General features: G+C 40.6%; 2 protein-coding genes across 2 annotated transcripts in view; one reads left to right on the top strand and one right to left on the bottom strand.

Moving 5' to 3' along the window:
* LOC120025517 (transmembrane protein 132C-like) overlaps nt 1–14702 on the bottom strand; it is a 48461-nt gene extending 33759 nt beyond the window's left edge. The window contains exon 1 of the mRNA XM_038970085.1: nt 14638–14702. Within this exon, the coding sequence (XP_038826013.1) occupies nt 14638–14702 (65 nt within the window). The remainder of the gene's footprint in view (nt 1–14637) is intronic.
* Nucleotides 14703–16709: 2007 nt separating this feature from the next.
* The window catches only part of cd180 (CD180 molecule), a 74723-nt gene continuing 64567 nt past the window's right edge, over nt 16710–26865 (top strand). Inside the window, 1 exon segment of the mRNA XM_038970084.1 lies at nt 16710–16779. Within this exon segment, the coding sequence (XP_038826012.1) occupies nt 16710–16779 (70 nt within the window).

Here is a 26865-nt window from a genome sequence, read left to right as displayed (position 1 = left end):
ATAGACCTGCATCACTAATACTGAGAGCACAACATCTATAGACCTGCATCACTCTACTGAGAGGCACAACATCTATAGACCTGCATCACTATACTGAGAAGCACAACATCTATGACCTGCATCACTCTACTGAGAGCACAACATCTATAGACCTGCATCACTCTACTGAGAGCACAACATCTAAAGCCCTGCATCACTAATACTGAGAGCACAACATCTATAGACCTGCATCACTATACTGAGAGCACAACATCTAACGACCTGCATCACTATACTAGAGAGCACAACATCTATAGACCTGCATCACTATACTGAAGACACAACATCTATAGACCTGCATCACTATACTGAGAGCACAACATCTAATAGAACTGCATCACTATACTGAGAGCAAAACATCTATAGACCTGCATCACTATACTGAGAGCAAAACATCTATAGACTGCATCACTATACTGAGAGCACAACATCTATAGACCTGCATCACTATACTGAGAGCACAACATCTATAGACCTGCATCACTATACTGAGAGCACAACATCTATAGACCTGCATCACTATACTGAGAGCACAACATCTATAGACCTGCATCACTATACTGAGAGCACAACATCTATAGACCTGCATCACTATACTGAGAGCACAACATCTATAGACCTGCATCACTATACTGAGAGCACAACATCTATAGACCTGCATCACTATACTGAGAACACACCATCTAAAGACCTGCATCACTATACTGAGAGCACAACATCTATAGACCTGCATCACTATACTGAGAACACAACATCTAAAGAACTGCATCACTATACTGAGAGCACAACATCTATAGACCTGCATCACTATACTGAGAACACAACATCTATAGACCTGCATCACTATACTGAGAGCACAACATCTATAGACCTGCATCACTATACTGAGAGCACAACATCTATAGACCTGCATCACTATACTGAGAGCACAACATCTATAGACCTGCATCACTATACTGAGAACACACCATCTAAAGACCTGCATCACTATACTGAGAGCACAACATCTATAGACCTGCATCACTATACTGAGAACACAACATCTAAAGACCTGCATCACTATACTGAGAGCACAACATCTATAGACCTGCATCACTATACTGAGAGAACAACATCTATAGACCTGCATCACTATACTGAGAGCACAACATCTAAAGACCTGCATCACTATACTGAGAGCACAACATCTATAGACCTGCATCACTATACTGAGAGCACAACATCTATAGACCTGCATCACTATACTGAGAGCACAACATCTAAAGACCTGCATCACTATATTGAGAGCACAACATCTAAAGACCTGCATCACTATACTGAGAGCACAACATCTATAGACCTGCATCACTATACTGAGAGCACAACATCTAAAGACCTGCATCACTATACTGAGAGCACAACATCTATAGACCTGCCTCACTATACTGAGAACACAACATCTATAGACCTGCATCACTATACTGAGAACACAACATCTATAGACCTGCATCACTATACTGAGAGCACAACATCTAAAGACATGCATCACTATACTGAGAGCACACCATCTATAGACCTGCATCACTATACTGAGAACACAACATCTAAAGACCTGCATCACTATACTGAGAGAACAACATCTATAGACCTGCATCACTATACTGAGAGCACAACATCTATAGACCTGCATCACTATACTGAGAACACAACATCTATAGTCCTGCATCACTATACTGAGAGCACAACATCTATAGTCCTGCATCACTATACTGAGAGCACAACATCTATAGACCTGCATCACTATACTGAGAGCACAACATCTATAGACCTGCATCACTATACTGAGAGCACAACATCTATAGACCTGCATCACTATACTGAGAGCACAACATCTATAGACCTGCATCACTATACTGAGAGCACAACATCTAAAGACCTGCATCACTATACTGAGAGCACAACATCTATAGACCTGCATCACTATACTGAGAACACAACATCTATAGACCTGCATCACTATACTGAGAGCACAACATCTATAGACCTGCATCACTATACTGAGAGCACAACATCTATAGACCTGCATCACTATACTGAGAGCACAACATCTATAGACCTGCATCACTATACTGAGAGCACACCATCTATAGACCTGCATCACTATACTGAGAACACAACATCTATAGACCTGCATCACTATACTGAGAGCACAACATCTATAGACCTGCATCACTATACTGAGAGCACAACATCTAAAGACCTGCATCACTATACTGAGAGCACAACATCTATAGACCTGCATCACTATACTGAGAACACAACATCTAAAGACCTGCATCACTATACTGAGAGCACAACATCTATAGACCTGCATCACTATACTGAGAGAACAACATCTATAGACCTGCATCACTATACTGAGAACACAACATCTAAAGACCTGCATCACTATACTGAGAGCACAACATCTATAGACCTGCATCACTATACTGAGAACACAACATCTAAAGACCTGCATCACTATACTGAGAGCACAACATCTATAGACCTGCATCACTATACTGAGAGCACAACATCTATAGACCTGCATCACTATACTGAGAGCACAACATCTAAAGACCTGCATCACTATACTGAGAGCACACCATCTATAGACCTGCATCACTATACTGAGAACACAACATCTAAAGACCTGCATCACTATACTGAGAGCACAACATCTAAAGACCTGCATCACTATACTGAGAGCACAACATCTATAGACCTGCATCACTATACTGAGAGCACAACATCTATAGACCTGCATCACTATACTGAGAGCACAACATCTAAAGACCTGCATCACTATACTGAGAGAACAACATCTATAGACCTGCATCACTATACTGAGAGCACAACATCTATAGACCTGCATCACTATACTGAGAGCACAACATCTATAGACCTGCATCACTATACTGAGAGAACAACATCTATAGACCTGCATCACTATACTGAGAGAACAACATCTATAGACCTGCATCACTATACTGAGAGCACAACATCTATAGACCTGCATCACTATACTGAGAGCACAACATCTATAGACCTGCATCACTATACTGAGAGCACAACATCTATAGACCTGCATCACTATACTGAGAGCACAACATCTATAGACCTGCATCACTATACTGAGAACACAACATCTAAAGACCTGCATCACTATACTGAGAGCACAACATCTATAGACCTGCATCACTATACTGAGAGTGTTGTCGTTTCTAAAAGGACTATTTGAGTATTTTTGGAACCTTTGTTCATGTTGTTTCTGTGCCCCTGCAACTGTAGAACGAGCATGAGGAAGTCTATCTCTGGTGGGTTGAGTTCCTCAAAACCAAATGAAATCACAAAAAAAGTGTCTGGACACTTCTATAACATGCTATTTACATCCAAAATACAGATTTGTTAAAAAAGTGAACTTCTTTTAAGTGGGCTTTTTTAGAGTTGCCTTCCAAAGGCTAAAATGAATTTGAAATTTTATTCAACAAGCATTTTCAAATTCAGCTCACTTCGAGCAGAGTTTGTTGAGTAAACAAACTAACACATTAGCACAAATTCTTGTCCTTTTAAGGTACTCACGGAATAACGCTGCTTAAGCTGTTTTTATTTTACGAGTGTCAGGCCAGGCATGCTGCTGGCAACTCCCACTTCCACAGCTGCAACCTCCCTTGGCAATGGACTCAACCCCAAAGGGAGGTAGCTAGTGTGCATGCGTTGACAGACAGATTTCTGTGTCATAACATGCTAAATCCCCCTTTTAGTAAATCCAATGATATGGCCTCATAACAAATACATAGATATTGACCCAGTATGTCTTTTATGTAATCAGTGTAACTGACTCCTCATTATTGTCCTGCATCGATTCTCTCAACTCATGAGTACCAAATAATTACACTCTAGCAATTATAATCAGAGAGCTTAAGTAATTTGTGTTCATCAATCAGTTTAGGAGTTCAAGACTTGTAATGATGATTAAGTACAGGACAGCATTCAAGCATGGAGTATATTTAAAAAATGTCCATGTCCACATGTGTGAAGAAGAATATGCCAGAGGGCTGGCGTGATCCCCTCGCTAAGTGTATTCATTTTAGCAGATTAAAGCCTTGGAGGGAGCGAGGCTGTTCTCAGATCTGTAATTACAGGCGACTCAGAGGCTACTCATTGTGTGCGTCGCGTAACCTAGGCAACGGGAGAATCAAATATGTCTTAGAGGTGAGTAAATACACCCCTGCGTTCCAAAGTGAAATCTTGTTGGGCATGTTTTTGCCACGACTGAAAAGCTCCCTGTGAGGTAAGAGAATCATTCACAGTAAGGCGATTGGACGGGTTGGAGGCCAAGAGGGCCAAGCCCACTTGAAGAGCCCTGCTCTGCCACTCCGCTGCTCTGCCTATGACCCCCATTTTATACCATTAATCAAAGACAAGGAAGGACAGTTTGTTGAGTCAGGCTTTTTTCGTTGACATTAATTACACAATTATGAAAACCACAGTCATGGATACATCAATTGCGGCGAAGCTAAACTCCCAAATAATTTTCCACAAATGTAATAATATCCTTGTGTTGTACATGGATATGTCACAGGGTGGAAAAGTGACAGATTATTTAAGATCTGGGTTGAGCAGGCAGAGTTAAGTAGAGACCAAAAAAACTGTTTCAAACAAATAACATTTTGTAGGGCACGGCTTAGTCGGTTACACACTATAAGTTCAATTAAAATTCTTTAGCCAATGCAAGTAAGAAATATAAAAACAAACAAATACCAATATCAAACAACCCAAACAAAGTGGCACAGGAAGTGGTGCAGCCCAGGAGGCAGGCGTCATTTTTCTTAAACAGTCCGTCTCACAACTTTTAGTAGCCACATGCTCTCTGCAACAGGACTCCGCCATGCCTCTGGACTGCATCACTTCCTGTGGACGACCACCTAGAACCAAAAAAATACAGAGGGATTAAATATAGACATCAAAGTCACATAATCAAGTCAATTGTCCAATGAAAATGCTTGCTGAATTAACAGGGGCAATTAGTCAATCCTGTGGGCTGTGTAGTGCTGTAAAGTACTTAAGTAGTACTTTAAAGTATTTTTACTTAAGTAATTTTTTTGGGTATCTGTACCTTACTATTTATATTTTTGACAACTTTAACTCCACTACATTCCTGAAGAAAATAATGTACTTTTTACTTCACCCGGAAGTACTCACTGCATTTGGAATGCTTAACAGGATAGGAAAATGGTCTAATTCAAGCACTTTTCAAGAGAACATCCCTGGTTATCCCTTCTGCCTCTGATCTGGTGGACACACCAAACACAAATGCTCCATTTGTAACTTATCTCTGAACGTTGGCGTGTGCCCCCTGACTATCCGTAAATTAAAATAAGAAAATTGTGCCGTCTGGTTTGCCTAATATAACACATTTGAAATGATTTACTTAATATACTTAAGTATATTTTTGCAATTACATTTACTTTTGATACTTAAGTATATTTAAAACCAAACACTTTTAGATTTTTATTTTACTGGGTGACTTTCACTTTTACTTAAGTCATTTTCTATTAAGGTATGACAATTGGGTACTTTTTCCACCACTGGGGCTGTGACATATACTACCCATTATCCCATTTTGAGTGAAGATACTCTATAGTTTATGGCTTAGCAGGGGTTGAACATAAGTCTATTTAAACGGCATGTCTTGTAAAGAAATACCAACACAATTACACTAATTATACTCAAACCTATTTGATATTCCCTAATTTGTTTCATTTTGACCTATGGAAATCCTTTACAGTAGCTGCTTGTTAACCAAGGTACAGCACTGGATCACAAGGCAGGCTGCCAATGTTATTTATGACAGCAATCAGCATTTTGAATGAAGCCATTATAGTCTCCTCCGAAAACCGTTAAAGTACATGGAAAAAAACATTCAACAAGATGAACAGCCCTGCTAGGCAGTCTTAGTACAGAGTGTACAGTTGAAGTTGGAAGTTTACATACACTTAGGTTGGAGTCATTAAAACTTGTTTTTCAAACACTCCACAAATTTCTTGTTAATTAACAAACTATAGTTTTGGTAAGTCGGTTAGGACATCTACTTTGTGCATGACACAAGTCATTTTTCAGACAATTGTTTATAGACAGATTATTTCACTTATAATTCACTGTATCACAATTCCAGTGGGTCAGAAGTTTACTTACACTAAGATGACTGTGCCTTTAAACAGCTTGGAAAATTCCATAAAATGATGTCATGGCTTTAGAAGCTTCTGATAGGCTAATTGACATAATTTGAGTCAATTGGAGGTGTACCTGTGGATGTATTTCAAGGCCTACCTTCAAACTCAGTGCCCCTTGGCTTGATATCATGGGAAAATCAAAAGAAATCAGCCAAGACCTCAGAAAAGAAATTGTAGACCTCCACAAGTCTGGTTCATCCTTGGGAGCAATTTCCAAACACCTGAAGGTACCACGTTCATCTGTACAAACAATAGTACGCAAGTATAAACACCACGGGACCACGCAGCCGTCATAACGCTCAGGAAGGAGACGCATTCTGTCTCCTAGAGATGAACGTACTTTGGTGCGAAAAGTGCAAATCAATCCCAGAACAACAGCAAAGGACCTTGTGAAGATGCTGGAGGAAACAGGTACAAAAGTATCTATATTCACAGTAAATCGAGTCCTATATCGACATAACCTGAAAGGCCGCTCAGCAAGGAAGAAGCCACTGCTCCAAAACCGCCATAAAAAAGCCAGACTACGTTTTGCAACTGCACATGGGACAAAGATCGTACTTTTTGGAGAAATGTCCTCTGGTTTGATGAAACAAAAATAGAACTGTTTGGCCATAACGACCATCGTTATGTTTGGAGGAAAAATGGGGGGGGCTTGCAAGCCGAAGAACGCCATCCAAACCGTGAAGCACGGAGGTGGCAGCATCATGTTGTGGGGGTGCTTTGCTGCAGGAGGGACAGGTGCACTTCACATAATAGATGGCATCATGTAGGAGGAAAATTATGTGGATATACTGAAGCTACATCTCAAGACATCAGTCAGGAAGTTAAAGCTTGGTCGCAAATGGGTCTTCCAAATGGACAATGACCCCAAGCATACTTCCAAAGTTGTGGCAAAATGGCTTAAGGACAACAGAGTCAAGGTATTGGAGTGGCCATCACAAAGCCCTGACCTCAATCCCATTGGAAATTTGTGGGTAGAACTGAAAAAGCATGTGCGAGCAAGACTCAGTTACAAACATGACATGACTCAGTTACACCAGCTGTGTCAGGAGGAATGGCCCAAAATTCACCCAACTTATTGTGGGAAGCTTGTGGAAGGCTACCAGACACATTTGACCCAAGTTATACAATTTAAGGCAATGCTACCAAATACTCATTGAGTATGTAAACTTCTGACCAACTGGGAATGTGATGAAAGCTGAAATAAACCATTCTCTCTGCTATTATTCTGACATTTCACATTCTTAAAATAAAGTGGTGATCCTAACTGACCTAAGACAGGGATTTTTTACTATGATTAAATGTCAGGAATTGTGAAAAACTGAGTTTAAATGTATTTGGCTAAGGTGTATGTACATTTCCAACTTCAACTGTACATACATTGGTTTTCTGCAGATTCCTGTGGCCTGACACCTTCATGTGTATTTTAATTGATTGTCGCGTGGGGCGTCTGGTTAAATTGTCAGTTTCAGCTGCAAAGGAATTGAGATTTTCTGTGCCAATATCTCCATACATAGTATAGGCTATGATGCAAGACAGTGCAAGTAGGGTTGAATGTATGTTTTGATGCACAATAGTTTGCTTAAAGCTGGTGAACCTGCCACGTCCGTTTGCAATATTACAACAACAAAGAAATTATTACTGCCACCCCAGACCCAAAGCTGCCTCCAGGTTAGCTCACCTCTACCCTGAGGGGCGGCAGGTAGCCTAGCGGTTAGAGCGTTGGACTAGTAACCAAAAGGTTGCAAGATAAAATCCCCGAGCTGACAAGGTAAAAAGGCAGTTAACCCACTGTTCCTAAGTTGTCATTGAAAATAAGAATTTGTTCTGAACGGACTTGCCTAGTTCAATGAATAATGTTTTTTTCCCTTGGAAATCAGTGCATGTGCAATAGAACAGCAGAGTATATATTGCAATTTTTTTGTCCCACGATGCTGGATGCTCCTCTCCTCTGTTTCATAAACAAAACAAAAACAATAACAAATTTGCTGGGGTGAACAGTGGAGCTCTTTCCCCTAATCACGATTTCAGCCTTAAAGCCAAAGTTGTGGATATTAAATGCCACAGTAGGCCAGGGTTTCCCAAACTCGGTCCTCGGGACAGGAAGGGGTGCACGTTTAGTTTTTTTGCCCTAGCACTACACAGCTGATTCTAATAATCAACTAATCATCAAGCTGTGTAGTGTTAGGACAAAAACCAAAACGTGCACCCCTGGGTTCCAGAGGACCGAGTTTGGGAAATGCTGCAGTATGCCTACAGTTTTCCCCTTTTGTGTTTTGAAAGTTGACATAAACACCAGTACCTCGCCCCTCATATCCTATACTTTTAAACGCGTTTGAGAGCACAGAGGTTGTCCTAACTCTTAGATGTAATATCCCCTGTTTTTGGGACCTGCGTGGTTCTGGTACCGGTTCCGGACATCATTTTCATTTATAAATCGATATGTGGACACTATAGATCGAAATGGCTTGCACTGAGCAGTAGCCCTGATTCTCACGGACACAGGAGTATGTCTCTTCTACCTGTGTGAAACAGAATGTGAAATCTGACACCACTTGAAGTTGGGATGTCCCTCCTACTATTTCATTCACTCTTCCAACTGTCCATCAACTCCTGGGTGAACACTATGTCACAGCCACTAACAACACATATGCCCAGAATCCTTACAACGTAATGCAGCAGGAGAGAGTGGTTTCGCTACTGTAGTACATTCTGAGATTGATTTATAGCCAGTTATTTAAAATAATTAATAGACTGTGATTTGAGATGAAAAGCGAGTTCCTAATGAGTTCAAGCCAAGCTAGAGCTCTGTGAGACGTTCACAGCAATCGGGCCAGACGTTTTGATCAAGAGAGTGTCAGGTTTTGGCCAAGACTGTTCGGGTTTTGGTCACTAGATGTCCCCATTGCACCTTTTTTGTACCTTTTGTTTTTCTTGCTCTAATTATTGTTTGCACCTGTAGGTCATTCCCTTGTTAGTATTTAAACCCTGTGTGTTCCTCAGTTCCTTGCTCAGTGTTTGTAAGTTAGCACCCAGCCCCAGCCCAAGCCTTGTTTTATATAGATATTTCTCTTGTTGGATTTTCCAGAGGTTCTCTGGTTTAGTTCTTGTGTATTATTTGAGTAGTCTTTTGAGGTTTGTTTTTCCCTGCTGTTTTTTACCACTTTGTGGAGTTTCTTTTGTATTTTGGAGGATTTCCACTTTGTGCCTCTTGGCTTTATTTTTGGACATTGTGGATTTAGTTTCTTTGCCTGAAGATTTTGTTCTTTAATTAAACCACCATCTCTAGTACTGCTGTGTCTGCCTCATCTTCTGGGTTCTGACGATTATTAGTGACTGTTTCTCGCACCGGGTCCTGACAGAGAGCTTCAGAAAATATGCACATTTTCTCTAACACTAAACATACAAATATATATTTTACAGTTATAAGGAAAGTGAAATCTTAAAGGTAGTTATTTTATAAATTGATTATACTACATTTAGAAAAAATGTAGGTCATTTCAAGCCTTATTTATACAGTTTGTTGAATAGGAAATAAATCATATAAAATGTTTCATATTCTCGTGTTTGTATATTTGTACTGTGCACTTCAGCTTGTGTCCTCAAAACTGACCACACCTCAGCAGTTTATAACTATTTTTCCCAGAAAGGTGAGATTTTAACCTGTCACGATCGTCTTTGGGTGAGAGAGAGGACCAAGGCGCAGCGTGTGCAAAATACATCTTCTTTTATTAAAGAAGAGAGAAAAAACAAGAAACGAACAACTATACACAAACTAACAAAATAACAAACTGACGACCGTGAAGCTATACATATAAATAGTGCTGACACAAACACTACACATAGACAATTACCCACAACCAGCTAAAGCCTATGGCTGCCTTAAATATGGCTCCCAATCAGAGACAACAATAACCAGCTGTCTCTAATTGAGAACCAATTCAGGCAACCATAGACTTTCCTAGACACCTACACTGAACACTAAACCATCTACTCTACTTAACCCCCTAAACCAAACAACACCCTAGACAATACAAAAACACATACTTCACCATGTCACACCCTGACCTAACTAAAATAATAATGAAAACAAAGATAACTAAGGCCAGGGTGTGACATAACCTTTCTTGGCGTATGCAGCATTACGAGTTATTGTTTATGGCATTCTCATGACAAATCTTTACTTTTGGGGATTACAGTTTCAATTATATTTAGTTACCTTTAAGAGGTTTTAAAGAACACCTAAGCAGTCTTTTCAGTGCCACCCCAGACCCAAAGCTGCCTCCAGGTTAGCTCACCTCTAACCTGACCTGCATAGTAAGTGGCTTGGCTTAATTGGTCAGACATGACACACAGTGGAAGATGCTAGGGTAGAGCCTGTGGGGCTGTGTCAAAAACTTTACAAGCCGTAAAATACTTGATTCCTCCGTCCTTGTTTCCTAAATTCCATGCAAAGCTCATTGGAGGAGGAGGTTAGAGGGAGGGACATTGGATCCTCTCCTTCAATATGCTTTGACAGGAATTAAGGAAACAAGGATCGAGCAAGCAAGGATTTGAGGGTCAACAACTTTGTCGGACACAGCCAGAGTTTAGAGAGAGGGAGGGAAAGCTAAGCATACATACTGCACTGTTCTGCTAGACCCTGAGCCAAAGATACGGCCCAACTATTTCTCACCTCCATTTCAACTTCGTCAACAACACACAGGGAGGTGAACAAACTGTCGATTTGAATTACACGCAGAGCACTAGAAGATCCGGCTGCAAATGTAATTTACTGCTAGAGTCTCGTGCCTCCGTGTCATTGAGACTGTAGGTCAGTCCACTACATTTAACCCGTCTAATGAGCTTTATGCAGAAACCCACTGACTATTTACCCTTACTAGTGCCCTGCCAAAATCATTACGCAAAAAAAGACAGTGTTTATACACAGACTGTTCTTTCTTGCTAAAGCATTGAAGAGTGCGCTTCAGGCAGGCTCTACTTCGGCAGGCACACACAATCACCACACTTGGTTATGCAGATCATGACTGTGGAGTGAACATTATTCATAATAAGAGATACATGGAGAAAATCAGACCTCTCTGAAATGAAAATGGATGGCCCTCAATTCAGCAAAATATATTTTACCCAAACCCACCCTGAAAGCTTAAAAAACAAGTGACCCTCCCCTATACCCAAAATGATAATGAAAACAAAGTGGATAGAAGAGATTAGAACAAGTCTACCATATACCCTCACTTATTGGACAGACTTGAGCCTTAGATATGCAGTTTTAGAAACTGTTCTTCGTCCTGTTAGCATTACATGGTAACGTAAGACTTTTGATACTGCACAGGGCTGGGGGCCAGAAGGTTGTGGGTTCGCAGACCACCTTGGACAAGAGTAGGGGCAGAAAGCTCTACTTTAAAGTAAAAGCATTGCTAACTAGCTTGCCCATGACGTATTTATCAGAGTTATTGACCTCAAAATAAGCCAGATTCAAGTAATTTACAATGAGGTGCTGAAACTTGAAGCAGCAGCCGCAGCACAATCAATCGGAAATGACCAGCTAGCTCATGGTGCTGAAAGTAGGCAAATTGGAGTAGGCATAATTAATTGAAACCATCTGCATTTTAATTAGAATTTCCAAACAATAAGAGGGCTTTGTTTTGGAGCCTATTTCTTCCTATTTAAGAAATATCAGGTAGGCCTACCTGTTTGACAAATGAAAATCGGCTATAGGCTGCTATACTGTATCCATAGATTTGTCTGTCAAATCACCGAGCACTCTATAAATAGCCTACCTCCATGTCAGTGAAGGGCTTTTAAGTGAAAACAAAGACTCAAATTGAGGGGGTATGAGAGGGTACGCCATAGGTCTACCTTTTATAAAAGAAAATGGCAAAAAGCACAGGCCTACCCCTTTTTAGTTGAAGATTTTTAAGAAAATATAACAGATCTGATTATATAAAGTGATCTATAAGAGTGCTTTGGTTTGTGATGCTTTATGCTAGAAACAAGCTCTAAAATAAAAGAGAAAGACGTGCCTCCAATGCATGAGGGGATATCATTGTTTCGATTCTTTGACATTCAAAGGCTGACTTTGCTTGGGAAGTAATCAACTCCTTCAAAATAATAATCTCCTTCAAAAATGAAATAATGAACTTTTTCTAAATAATCAACTACTTCAAAAAGTTTAATAATCAAGTGCTTCACTCATTAGTTACCTAAAATATACTACATGGCCAAAAGTATGTGGACACCTGCTCGTCGAACATCTCATTCCAAAATCATGGGCATTAATATGGAGTTGGTCCCCCCTTCGCTGCTATAATAGCCTCCATTCTCCTGGGAAGGCTTTCCACTTGATGTTGGAACATGGCTGCGGGGACTTGCTTCCATTCAGCCACAAACGCATTAGTGAGGTCAGGCGATTAGGCCTGGCTCGCAGTAGGCGTTCCAATTCATCCCAAAAGTGTTCGATGGGGTTGAGGTCAGGACTCTGTGCAGGCCAGTCAAGTTCTTCCAGACCGATCTCGACAAACCATTTCTGTATGGACCTCACTTTGTGGACGGAGCCATTGTCATGCTGAAACCGGAAAGGGCCTTCCCCAAAAATTGGAAGCACAGAATCATCTAGATTGTCATTGTATGCTGTAGCGTTAAGATTTTCCTTCACTGGAACTAAAGGACCTAGCCCGAAGCATGAAATACAGCCCCAGACCATTATTCCTCCTCCACCAAACCTTCTCCTGGCATCCGCCAAACCCAGATTCGTCCGTCGGACTACCAGATGGTGAAGCGTGATTCATAACTCCAGAGAACGCATTTCCACTGCTCCAGAATCCAATGGCAGCGAGCTTTACACCACTCCAGCCGATGCTAGGCATTGTGTATGATGATCTTAGGCTTGTGTGTGGCTGCTCGGCCATGGAAACCCATTTCATGAAGCTCCCGACGAACAGTTATTTTGCTGACGTTGCTTCCAGAGGCAGTTTGGAACTCGGCAGTGAGTGTTGCAAATGAGGACAGGCAATTTTATGGACTACAGCGGTCCCGTTCTGTGAGCTTGTGTGGCCTACCACTTCGCAGCTGAGCCGTTGTTGCTCCCATACATTTCCACTTCACTTCACTGTTTCTCAGTAAAGTATTCTTTTTATCCTTAACCGTTGATTCCTCATCTGGTCTCTTCTCTGCACCTGGGTCCAACCTCACCATGTCACACATACAGTTGACCGGGTCAGCTCTAGCAGGGCAGAAATTTGACGAAATGACTTGTTGGAAAGGTGGCATCCTATGACGGAGTCACTGAGCTCTTCAGTAAGACCATTCTACTGTCAATGTTTGTCAATGGAGATTGCTTACCTAATCGGCAAATGCACTTTCAGCGAAAACATTCTACAATGTTATTTCAATATGAATCACTTCACAAGATAATTTGTTTACAAGAATAAAAATAAAAATCAGTACTGAATTTACCCCAATAGTTTATAGGTCAGGTTATTTTTGTTTGCCGAGCTCCCTGGATCATTTATAACCAGAGACAATTTTTTTAACCTGCCCAATGGAAGAAATGTTTGTTATTTATACCCTGGTTCAGACATTGTCTTTTGTCTTTCTTCCAGCTGAGAGCTGAATGATATGAAGAGGTTTATGAACTAGTGCCTCCCCTGAAGAAGGCAGAAGGGCTCCATACCTCAGTTTAATTGCATACTGGGGCAACTTGTACAACAGCTAGAAATCCATCCAGTCCATCTCTTTTTTCAGCGCTGGGAACAATCCATTATTTACATACTTTGTCATGCGGATCAGCGTCATTTCAAAGGTCAAACACCTGTGATGCTTTTGTATTTATTCATCACACATACCAGCTGTTAAACAAACAGTGGACATTAATAAAATATACATCAAATGTCAAAATAATATGCCATATCATACTTACGTACATGGAGAGATTTGAGTAATGTTGTTTGGGAAATTAGTCAGATTTTCCCTTGACCACTAGGTATATAAAAATGATTACAGTGATAAGGCAGCTGAAATCTTATAGCATGTCAACTGTACAGTTGATTTTGAGTATATGTAGATTATCTAAAACATGTTTCATGAAAGGTTGTTCATAGCATATGAAATGTGAAAATTAAATCTGTGATGTACTATTTTTTATGCTATTTACTGTAGCAGTACATTGTAGGGCAAACAGTGCATACAAATCATAGTAAAATAATACATAAAAACTATCTGAGCTTTCTAACAATATAAGGCATTACTAGGTAATGCTCACGGCACATTTTTTTCTAAGAGTGTACAGATAAGGTACATACATTTTCAACCACTCCAACCAGTTATGTGATGAACATGTTACTCATGAGCACTGAGCAGCAGTAGCAACGTGAGTGTGGTTGGCTGGAAGTCAGGGTCCCAATGCATGTCGCCTGAGTTGAGTAAGTGTGAAGCCCTGAACCCGTGAAAAAGTTTCACAAGATCAGGTAGAGGCTACTTCTGGGGATCAGGTTCCTATGGGAACAAAGCCTGGTGTTAGGGGCCTGGGCTGGGGAGACTATCCTCAGTATAGAAGCACAAGAGAGAAAGCCAAGCTACGAAAGCTAATTTCAAAGGCTCATGGCTGAGGAAAGCAACACATTTTCAAACAGCTAGTTATGTAAACCCCCAAAAACACAACACACTACCTTCACCCAACTCGACAGTTGTGTGGACCCTGTAGAGAGTGGCACGGTGAACTAATCCTGTAGGCCTCTTTCAATCTCGGTTCCTGATATTTCCCACAGAGGAAAGCAAACACCAACCTCGGCAGCTCCGGCAATGTATTTCTGACCTGGCAAACGGTGAGAGGAATTGAAACACTGTATAAGGAAGTGAGAAGAACAAAGAAAGAGAGAGAGAGAGAGAAACAGAGAGAGAGAGAACAATGTTGAGGGTGAAAGTTGTTCAGTGAAAGAATGATCAGGGAGACTGGAGACTAATTAGGGAAACAGTTTTCCTTCAATTAGCAACTGGACCCAGACTGGTTCCCACTAAGAGCTATGGTGCTATAGTAGTCAAACAGGCTGAGTCATAGGCTTCATGAGAGGCCATGCGCTGTGAGCGTGAGCATGAAGCATACCATCTGGGCTCATAAAAAACCTGCGAACAGAGAGTCCTCAGAGTTACCATCAACACAGCCAAGTCACAGGCTGCATGCTGAGCCACACATAAAACAGGTCATGCTAATTCATTGGCAAGTTGTACTGTTGTGAATATTGAAATATATTAAATACATTTGAATGAATGTATATATTGAACATACAGTTCAAATGTAAATGGCAGGTTGGCATTTATCGGTATGACTCGTACTGGAGGCAGTCCTGTTTCAAGTTTTAATGTCACGTGCACAAGTACAGTGAAAAGCCTTTCTTGTTAACTGGGTAATCACTAGCTGGCACAGCCACAAAGTAATACAATCAGATTTTAAACTTAACTCTAACCTTAACCACACTGCAAACCTTATGCCTAACCCTAACCTTAAATTGAGACCAAAAAGCACATTTTTGCTTGCATACATTTTTACGATACATAGCCTATTTTAACTTTGCAGCTGGCTCATCTAGTGGACATCTCTCAGCTCTGCCTCCAGGACAAGATTCATCCCAATAAACATCAACCTGCATGTAAATGAGATTGCAGACTTCTGAGGACGTCAGTTGAGTTTGGAATGCTACTGTTCTATTTCAGTAGAGATCACATTGTTTTCATATTAACATTGTTTTCATGTGGTCCTGTGTGGCTCAGTCGGTAGAGCATGGCGCTTGCAACGCCAACGGTTGTGGATTCAATTCCATCTGAATGCATGACTATATGTCTCTTTGGATAAAAGCATCTGCTAAATGGAATATACAATAGTGTTTCTGAACTCTGGGTCAGAAACACTATCACGGTGCTTGGATAAACTTACATCTTCCTGATCACGTTGTCCGGCGCCACATTTTCCTAACGGAAACCCTGGTACATTGGATGGTGCCCTCATTGATTGGGACCCGACTTATAGGCCTAAATATCTGGGTATCTGGATTGAGGAAAAGCTATATTTAAAAAATCATGTTAATGAATTAGTTAAGAAATTAAGAATAAACATGGGCTTCTTTTATAGGAATAGGTTATGCCTTTAAACATAGAATTCAGTTGACATTCATAACGGTTATAGACTATGGCAATTTTGTCTATATGAATGCAGCTGCCACACTGTAGCCTATTGAAGCCATTGGACACTGTGCACTGCACTTTATTCACGGCCATAGGTTCAGTAGCCTACACATTACTGCATTCTGTATCAGAAAGTAGGCTTGCCCTCTTTGAAGTCTGGTAGATCGATGCATTGCACTCTTTGATTATAAAGCCCTCCTGCATAAACCCCCGCCGTACTTCATTGTTAACTTACAGATGTACGAGATACCAGACGTAGTCTCAGGGAGGTTAACTCTGAAGAGCCCCTCACTCTCCACTGAGTTAGGTAAATCTGCTTTTTGTTTGCAGCTTCACACTGGGCACAAACTGGTTGAATCAACATTGTTTCAACGTAATTTGTCAATGAGTGATAAAGTGTGTTCACATTTAATTTGTTCTGTTAGTGAATCTATGTAGTTTTTAAGTGAAGATATCTCAACCATCCTTCTCACGACAGCACATCGGTAACAGTCTGTGACAACTATCATAGCTAAGCAGGGCTTAATTAAACCTTTGCTGGGAGACAAAAGCGTAGCTACATTAGAATCACTTCTGGCAGCGATTACAGCTGGGAGAATTTCTTACAATATTTTCACATTATTCTTTAAAAATGATTCTGGTTGTTGATCATTGCAAAACAGCTATTTTAGAATCTTGCCACAGATTTTCATGCCGATTTAAGTCAAAACTGTAACTAGGCCACTCAGGAAAATTCAATGTCGTCATGTTAAACACTATTGCACACAGTGAGTACATGCAACTTATTATATGACTTGTTAAACACATTTTTACTCAACTTATTTAGGCTTACCATAACAAAGGGGTTGAATACTTATTGACTCAAGACATTTCAGCTTTTCATTTTTTATTAATTTGTAAAAAATTCTAAAAACATAATTGCACTTTGACATTATGGAGTATTGTACGTATGCCAGTGATATAAAAAATCTAAATGTCATACATTTTAAATTCAGGCTGTAACAACCAAATGTGGAAAAAGTCAAGGGGTGTGAATACTTTCTGAAAGCACTGTAGCTAATGTTTTCCTGCGTTTAAGTAAGATTGCATGATTCATTTACGATAGAGTACATTCATAACATGTATTGATTCCAATAATATTAACACCTTAAATGACCTGCTATTGTTTGGGCATTAGTTGAAATGGGCTATGGTATGTTTCCTTCGTTTTTATGTAGGCCTAATTAAAGTACACGTAAAATACATTGTGTTTGCACTGATTCCTCACGGTATACCAATCACTCCATGTTCCTGTTCTGCCCACACACTGTTACTGGAAGTGCACCACATGCGCCATGCTCTCTACCGCAGTCATTGGTGCAGGAATAGCCTTTTTAGCCTCTTAGCTTGATTACATATGTAATTCATTTCCTGCCATGCTCATCCTTCCAAATCGTAATTAGTGGGTGAACTCAATGGGAGTTTCTATAAATGTATGTAAGACTGATGCATGGGTTGCTCATCAGAGGAAGTGCACATAGCACACACTAAAGATGTCAAACACTTGCATAGTGACTTCCTAGGTCTGTATTGTAATGATGCTGGAGGGGAGAATAACATCTGTGGTGCTGTATCTGACGCTAATGAACAAACACTTGAATTCACATGAGGAAATTGTCATGGTACACTTCAAAAGGTGATGTGATGATGACCCTGATTCATAAGGAATGAGGCTGGTAGTGTAGTGGTGTAGTACTGGTTCATCTTGTTTGCCAACTGTTGAATGGTCTCTGGAAGGATGTCACATTATATACAGTCCAATTATGTATAAGTACATTATTGTGTAAACTGTTTAATTGCAGTGCAGCAGCTCCCCAGTTGTTTCCATCGTATATATCCTGTTTATTTTCTTGATGCATGCTCCTGTTGAGTGTATACATTCGCTGTAGTTCCAAGCCAATGTATACTATTGTAGGAATCAGGAGTTGAATGTATATTAATTATATATATATGAAATGTGCTTAAAACCCACATAGTTCAGGCACATAATATACCTTAATTATGGCTGGGATCCCGTTAACGGGATCGATATGACAACAGCCAGTGAAAGCGCAGGGCGCCAAATTCAAAACAACAGAAATCTCATAATTAAAATTCCTCAGACATACAAGTATTTTACACCATTTTAAAAATAAACTTGTTGTTAATCCCACCACAGTGTCCGATTTCAAAAAGGCTTTACGACGAAAGCACAACAGATCATTATGTTAGGTCAGCACCTATTCACAGAAAAACACAGCCATTTTTCCAGCCAAAGAGAGGAGTCACAAAAAGCAGAAATAGAGATAAAATGAATCACTAACCTTTGATGATCTTCATCAGATGACACTCATAGGACTTCATGTTACACAATACATGTATGTTTTGTTCGATAAAGTTAATATTTATATCCAAAAATCTCAGTTTACATTGGCGCGTTATGTTCAGTAATGTTTTGCCTCCAAAACATCCAGTGATTTTGCAGAGAGCCACATCAATTTACAGAAATACTCATAATAAACATTGATAAAAGATACAAGTATTATACATGGAACTTGAGATAAACCTCTCCTTAATGCAACCGCTGTGTCAGATTTCAAAAAAACTTTACGGAAAAAGCACACCATGCTATAATCTGAGTGCAGCGCTCAGAGCCCAAACAAGCCATGAAGATATCCGCCATGTTGTGGAGTCAACAGATGTCAGAATAGCATTATAAATATTCACTTACCTTTAATGATCTTCATCAGAATGCACTCCCAGGAATCCCAGTTCCACAATAAATGTTTGATTTGTTCCATAAAGTCCATAATTTATGTCCAAATACCTCCTTTTTGTTCGTGTGTTCAGTACACAATCCAAACTCACGACGCGCGGGCAAGTCCATGCGAAAGTTCAGACAAAAAGTCATATTACAGTTCGTAGAAACATGTCAAACAAAGTATAGAATCAATCTTTAGGATGTTTTTAACATAAATCTTCAATAATGTTCTAACCGGAGAATTCCTTTGTCTGTAGAAATGCGATGGAACGCAGGTCTAACTATCACGTGAACGTGCGTAGTGAGCTCATGGCACTCTGCCAGAGCCCTGACTCAAAGAGCCCTCATTCCCCCCTCCTTCACAGCAGAAGCATCAAACAAGGTTCTAAAGACTTTTGACATCTAGTGGAAGTCTTAGGAAGTGCAATATGACCAATATCCCACTGTGTATTCGATAGGCGATGAGTTGAAAAACTACAAACCTCAGATTTCCCACTTCCTGGTTGGATTCTTTCTCAGGTTTTTGCCTGCCATATGAGTTATGTTATACTCACAGACATCATTCAAAAAGTTTTAGAAACTTCAGAGTGTTTTCTATCCAAATATACTAATAAAAATATGCATATATTAGCAACTGGGACTGAGTAGCAGGCAGTTTACTCTGGGCACCTTATTCATCCAAGCTACTCAATCCTGCCCCCAGCCATAAGAGTTATTAACAGGTCAGAAAAAATACACTCACTCTACATTAAGGTTTAATAGTAGGGGTACATATAGAATGCAGTGTCAAGCCATTGCATACTAAATCAGAAGCCGACTATGTAACTAATATAAAATGATAACATTTTCTTAAAACCCACTTACTGAATAGAGGCACGTATACAAATTAATGAGTGTAAGGTTTAATAACAGGAGCAGTTATCGTGGGTTGATAGCATCAACATTATGATCAAAATACAATCATTTGGTCACTGAACCAATCAGAAACAAATACACAAGATTTAACAGTGGAAGCAGTTACACTACATAGTCAAAGGTATGTGGACACCTGCTCATCGAAAATCTCATTCCAAAATCATGGGCATTAATATGGTCCCCCCTTTGCAGCTACAGTATAACAGCCTCCACTCTTCTGGAAATGCTTTCCACTAGATGTTGGAACATTGTTGCCCGGACTTGCTTCCATTCAGCCACAAGAGCATTCGTGAGGTTGGGCACTGATGTTGGGCGATTAGGCCTGGCTCGCAGTCAGCGTTCCAATTCATCCTAAAGGTGCTTGATGGGTTGAGGTCAGAGTTCTGTGCAGGCCAGTCAAGATCTTCCACACCAATCAAACAATTTCTGTATGGACCTCGCTTTGTGCACGGCGGCATTGTCATGCTGAAACAGGAAAGGGCCTTCCCCAAACTGTTGCCACAAAGTTGAAGCACATAATTGTCTAGAATGTCATTGTATGCTGTAGCATTAAGATTTCCTTTCACTGGAACTAAGGGGCCTAGCCCAAACTATGAAAAACAGACCATTATTCCTCCTCCAACAAACTTTACAGTTGGCACTATGCATTGGGGCATGTAGCGTTCTCCTGGTATCTGCCAAACCCATATTCGTCCGTCGGACTGCCAGATGGTGAAGCGTGATTCATCACTCCAGAGAATGCTTTTGCACTGCTCCAGAGTCCAATGGCGGCGAGCTTTACACCACTCCAGCCGACGCTTGGCATTGCATATGGTGACCTTACATGCTGACCAGACCGGACACATCGCGTGCGCGAGCGTCGCAAAATAAATGTAGAAATCCATGTTATTCAATTATTGCACCCACACTGCTCGCGCACTCCAACGAGTGTCTGCGATGCCAAGGGCTAAAATAGAACTCCTTTCTATTTCTGAAGCAGATCGCGCTGAAAGTCCTGCCTCTCCCATCTCCTCATTGGTTTATAGAAGCAGGTACCCACGTGCCATCTCCTCATTGGTTATACCCACGTGGGTGATTGAAAGACGAACTGTTTTGCCAGTCATCGTGTTAATACAATGAAAGTTTAGATGCGATCACCATATAAGTTCAAAGATGAAAAAGCCTGGAAGGAGGAGAGATGACTACTAACGAATCGGTTGGCCGTTTTATGTGTGGATTAATTGTCAGAGTAGAGGACCTTGTGGATTTCAGGTAAACTAACAACTCAATATTTATATCCCAGGACAAATTACCTAGCAACAGCAAGCTAGCTAAATAGGACAAATTAGCTAGCAAGTGCAAGCTAACTAGCTAAATTGCCATACATGTTTAATGCTTTTCGACCTGTCCCCAAATTAATGTCATTGGTTCAGAGTTTGTTTTGATATTTTAACCTGCGTGTCGTGATCGCATTTGGTGTGGGGGGGACACGCGCGCAGCCGGTTTGGGTTTCGTGTTAGGCTTGTGTGCGGCTGCTCGGCCATGGAAACCCATTTCTTGAAGCTCCTGACGAACAGTTCTTGTGCTGAGCAGTTTGGAACTTGGTAGTGAGTGTTGCAACCGAGGACAGACGATTGTTACGCGCTGCGCGCTTCAGCACTTGCCGTTCCCATTCTGTGAGCTTGTGTGGCCTACCACTTTGCAGCTGAGCCATTGTTGCTTCTAGATGTTTTCACTTCACAATAACAGTACTTACAGTTGACCAGGGTAGCTCTAGCAGGGAAGAAATTTGACAAACTGACTTGTTGAAAAGATGGCATCCTATGATGGTGCTACGTTGAAAGTCACTAAGCCCTTCAGTATGGGCCATTCTACTGCCAATGTTTGTCTATGGAGATTGCATGGCTGTGTGTTCGATTTTATACTACTGTCAGCAACAGGTGTGGCCGAAATAGCCAAATCCACTAATTTGAAGGGGTGTCCACATACTTTTGACTCCAAGACCCAGTTCCATCCTGGGTACAGATGCAGGATATTCATGTGATCACCCTGTTGCAGGAGAACTTTCCTGCAATGCAGGACATTTTAAACTTGTACTGTAGTGTATTTTAGGTTTAAAAAGAAGTCTGAAGTTTGTGATTTTCCCTTATGAAAAATGGATCTACCCTTGCAAAAATGTCCATTAATTACAATCCACATTACCTGTTGCTTGCAGGATTATTTTCCTGCTGTAGCAAACTGGCTCAAATTAAGATCCTACATGTGTATGTCTCTCAAGCCCCATTTATACCTTGTGTTAACATGGGTCCTTTGTCCTGATCTTGTTGTCTACATTCTGATCTTCAGAAATGTGTCTACACATGGAATTAAAATGTGTCTATTTTCTGCCCAATGTGTCTGCATTGTGACCAGATTTCCTGGTCCCTTCCTTTAAGCAAATTATTTCACAGCTAATCCTTCAAAATAATATTTATTTATTGTCAGACACATATTGATGTAATCAGTCAATGGTGCCACCTGTCAATGATTTTAAAGGGCGGAATAATGATGATTTAAATAGTTTCTCTATCCAGATCTGTCTACACTTTTATTTTACCTTTATTTAACTAGGCAAGTCAGTTAAGAACAAGTTCTTATTTTCAATGATGGCCTAGGAACGGTGGGTTAACTGCCTTGTTCAGGGGCAGAACGACTTGTAAGATATCCAAACACAATGCGTGTCTGACTATCTCTGAAGGTGAGCAGAATGATTTGATCACAATCAAAGCACAATGTCTTTTGATTGTGCCCCAATGGACAAGAGCAGGACAAATGACGATAGTTAGAACCAGGTATAAATGGGGATTCAGAGAACCAAGGAACAGTCTCTAGCTAGCTCCTGAGACATCAATCATTCAACTCAGAAAGTGTTCCCCAGTTTCCTAGGCAACTAGCAAGGCCATAGAGGCTTAGTTGGTGACTGTTTGTTGATGTTGAAGGCTGAGGTGATGGGGGATATGATGTTGTCATTTGAATTTTCAGGAGGAACTTGAAAATAAGATTGGTTTGATGTTGAAATTTAGGGCTCTTACCAATCAGATCCGCTTTAGCCAACATTTGCATAGCGGTTGTTTTAAGGTGTCGGAGGTGGAACAGCATTAGAGCTGTCCAATCCACAAGTGGCTCCCGGCATTATACCTAAAGTGGACATGCCATTGGCTGCATGGAGTCGCATTAACAGAAATCCCCATGCAGCCTGGTTTACAAGTTTGAGCACTGGAATGTGAGATCAAGTGTAGCTGCTCATAAATTTGATGTCTCCAACGCAGTTCCACCTCCGACACAGCCAAAACATCTGCTATCGCTGTTTAATGCTTGACCTAATTTAATTCAGGCCTTAATTATACTTTCCAGTATCATTGCGCAAACTCTGTCTCTTTTAGGCATTGAATGCTAGACACAAAATCCAAATATAGCTACATCTTGATAAGACTTAATTATCTGTAATTTACAACAATTTGGTCTGCAGTTTTACAGCTATGTTGACATTAAGAGCATTCAAAGGGTCTTCAGTTTCACTATCAATCTCAAGTGATTGTACTGCTCCCATAATAAACATTGTCATCCGAGAAACACATCCCTGTTGTTTATACATAATTGTTTCTGGGTAAGCCCTTCCTATGCATTCTCAAGAGGAAACCCCACAGCTTGTAACTGTGTGAGAAGTTCTAGCATTTAGATTTAGGACTCTTCTCTCTCAAGGTAATGCACTCTTCTTTCCAGTAGTGGAATATTGAATAAATAGAAAACATGCAATTAAGTGGAAAAGATAAAGGACTACATATAATTAGTACTTAGCGTTCTCATTGACTTTGGCCTATCTGTCTTTTTCAGAGCCTTCTACAGTTCTATCTTCTTCTATCTCCACAAAAGGCCCAGTGGGAAAGCCTGTAATGTATTCCCCATAGCCTGTCCTGGAAGCCACAGCAGGAAATGTTATTAGTGATAAAATCAAATAAACTTTGCTCCTCGCAATGGTGAGGGATGCTGCTGGACAAATCAGATTAACACAGCAACTGAATGGCTTTGGCCCCCAGCCCAACTTAATTTCCTATATATTTGTTCACTCTGCTGCCAGCCAGATAACACTTGAAGCAGTGTTTCTCTCCTCTACCTTCTCCAATTACCTACAGATCCATTGTTGATAACAAAATGGATGTGTGCACGAGGAGAGATTAGGGGTGCATCAGCCTCATCTGTTTGGCCTTTTCCTTCTAAGACAACTTCAAGTGTGTGTGTGTGTGTGTATGTGTGTGTGCCTGCCTATGTGTGCCCCTCTTTCTCCCCACTTTTGTTCAAGGATAACAAGGTCTCTTGGGAACATTGGGTAAACACCAATACACCATGTTCTTGTCAACCAGTGAAGGGGCAGGATAAGTCATCCATTAAAGAAATATAACAGTCCTCCTCGCAATCTGTCACGAAAGCTTCTGAGACCAAACAAGTGGTGCTTTTCAAAACCTTGCGACCTTGAGTTTCATTCAATAAGTGTCAAACTTGACATACCCATTGTTGATTGATGATGGAATATATTTGTTGTTTGGTTATGACTGAAAGACAGCCGCTAATTGATGGAATTGATTGGTTAGGTAGTCATGACAACATAAACGGCAAATGCTGTGGTCAACTGTGCATGTCACTTTCTTGTGCATCAGTCTGTTTAAGCTCCGTTATTCACTAAAATCATGTGTTGCTGTTGGTTTTCTATACTGAATAAAATACGGTTATACTTCACAAACTGGTCAGTGAAATGACAGTGCCCTGTTCGGTTGGTTAAACACACATCCGTCATAGACAGGCTTCTGTCCATGTTGGGGAACCCACTGGGAATCAACATCTGTTTTTGCTGTCAACTGATTACAAATCTAGGATATTAATTTGATCACTTTTGTTACTGAGAATGCACAGCAGAAAATGCAAACTTGTTCAGTGTAGTGTATTTAATGTTTAAAAAGGCTTCTAAAGTTTGTAATTTCCACTTAAAAATGTCAGACTTAATTTGCCCAAAAAAATGTTTTGTCAACACCTACAAAACAAAAATCCATTAATTATAATCCACATAAAAATTCACATTTCCTGTTGCTGCAGGATTATTTTCCTGCTTTTGCAAACTAGCTCAAATTAAGATCTTACATCTGTATTTTACTCTTCTGTATCACAGATGCCCTTATACTTCACATGTCCCAATGTTTTCCCCACTCGGAACTGTGCACAGCTCAGTTTTAACAAGAGAACACACAACAGGATCAAAAATGGACTTCACATTTTCAAATGGCCCATCACTTTTAAAGTTCTTGACCAGAGCACGCTATTCTAACATTTCATTGCAGATACTAATTTCACTATAACTTCCAAAAGCCACATTTATGGAAAGTTACGTAACAGTGGAATTGTTTCTAATAATCCATGAAGTGTCTTAATAGGGTGTTGGGCCACCATGAGCCACCAGAGCTGCCAGAACAGCTTCAATGTGCCTTGGCATAGATTCTACAAGTGTCTAGAACTATATTGGAGGGATGCGACACCATTCTTCCACAAGAAATTCAGTATTTTTGTTTTGTTGATGGTGGTGGAAAACACTGTCTCAGGAGCCCCTCCAGAATCTCCCATAAGTGTTCAATTGCATTGAGATCTGGTGACTTAGACACACAACCACACACATTCTTTAAACCCCCTATGCTCCTTTGAGACCACTCTTTCAAATTCAGAGATCCCTTATTCCAGCCGCGGCAGCCAAAATAATTAGCAAATGGGTATTTTTTTATGATGGGATGTTTGAATTGCTTAATTACCTCAGGAACCACACCTGTGTAGAATCACCTGCTTCAATACACATTTACTCAAGTGTTCCCTTTATTTTGTCAGTTACCTGTACATAATTGATCGTGACATAGTCTTTTCCAGGTTATCAGTTAATGTTGTCTAAATCAGCCACAGTACAGATCAGGAAACCTGCCTTTGTATTGTTTTGAGGCCTAACTGAAAATGTGTATCTGATGTCCTGCTTCGTGTTTTGTATCAGCGAGCCAAGTTTTCTGGCTCAGTATGTGGGGTGGTATGACTTTGCTCCAGAGGCAAGACAACCAGTGAGCGTGATGGGGCAGTAGAGGCACGAGCATGGACCAATTACCGGTGAGCTATAGTGCACTAATCTACAGTTTTTATGGTCAATAACGATGCTGCCACATCTGTTCCAACAGCAAGCACATGCTCACGTGCACACACTTACATGCATGCAAGTATGCACGCACATACCACACCTCTTATTTACTATATGAGACATGCCCAGACTGAGGGCACGTGAAAACAGCCACGCGATAAGTACATCGCGGGAGCCCAACTCATTCATATGTACAAATAAATGGCATGATGGTATATTTATGAAAGCCATCGCAGATTTGAAGCGTCCACAGTTAGTGGCAGAGTGTTTCATTTAATGTGAATCTCAGGTGTTATTTAAAGTAGTCAATCCACACTCCAAATGAATGTCTCTCAGCATAGACCATACAACAAACATACAGTACATCACCAGGAGGAGACGGTAAACCAATATAGTCTGCATTGATGTCCATATCTACGAGCCAAAGGTCATTTTGTATTAGACAGAATATACTGGATAGGGGCTCGAGAGCGATATCAAGGGAGCAAATGCTTGACTGCATCAGGTAGGCTCTCTGATTG

Source organism: Salvelinus namaycush, chromosome 31 (genome assembly GCF_016432855.1).
Source record: "Salvelinus namaycush isolate Seneca chromosome 31, SaNama_1.0, whole genome shotgun sequence".
NCBI classification, from domain to species: Eukaryota; Metazoa; Chordata; class Actinopteri; order Salmoniformes; family Salmonidae; genus Salvelinus; species Salvelinus namaycush.
The sequence above is the reverse complement of the archived record's forward strand: the minus strand, read 5'-3'. Positions and strand labels throughout refer to the sequence as shown.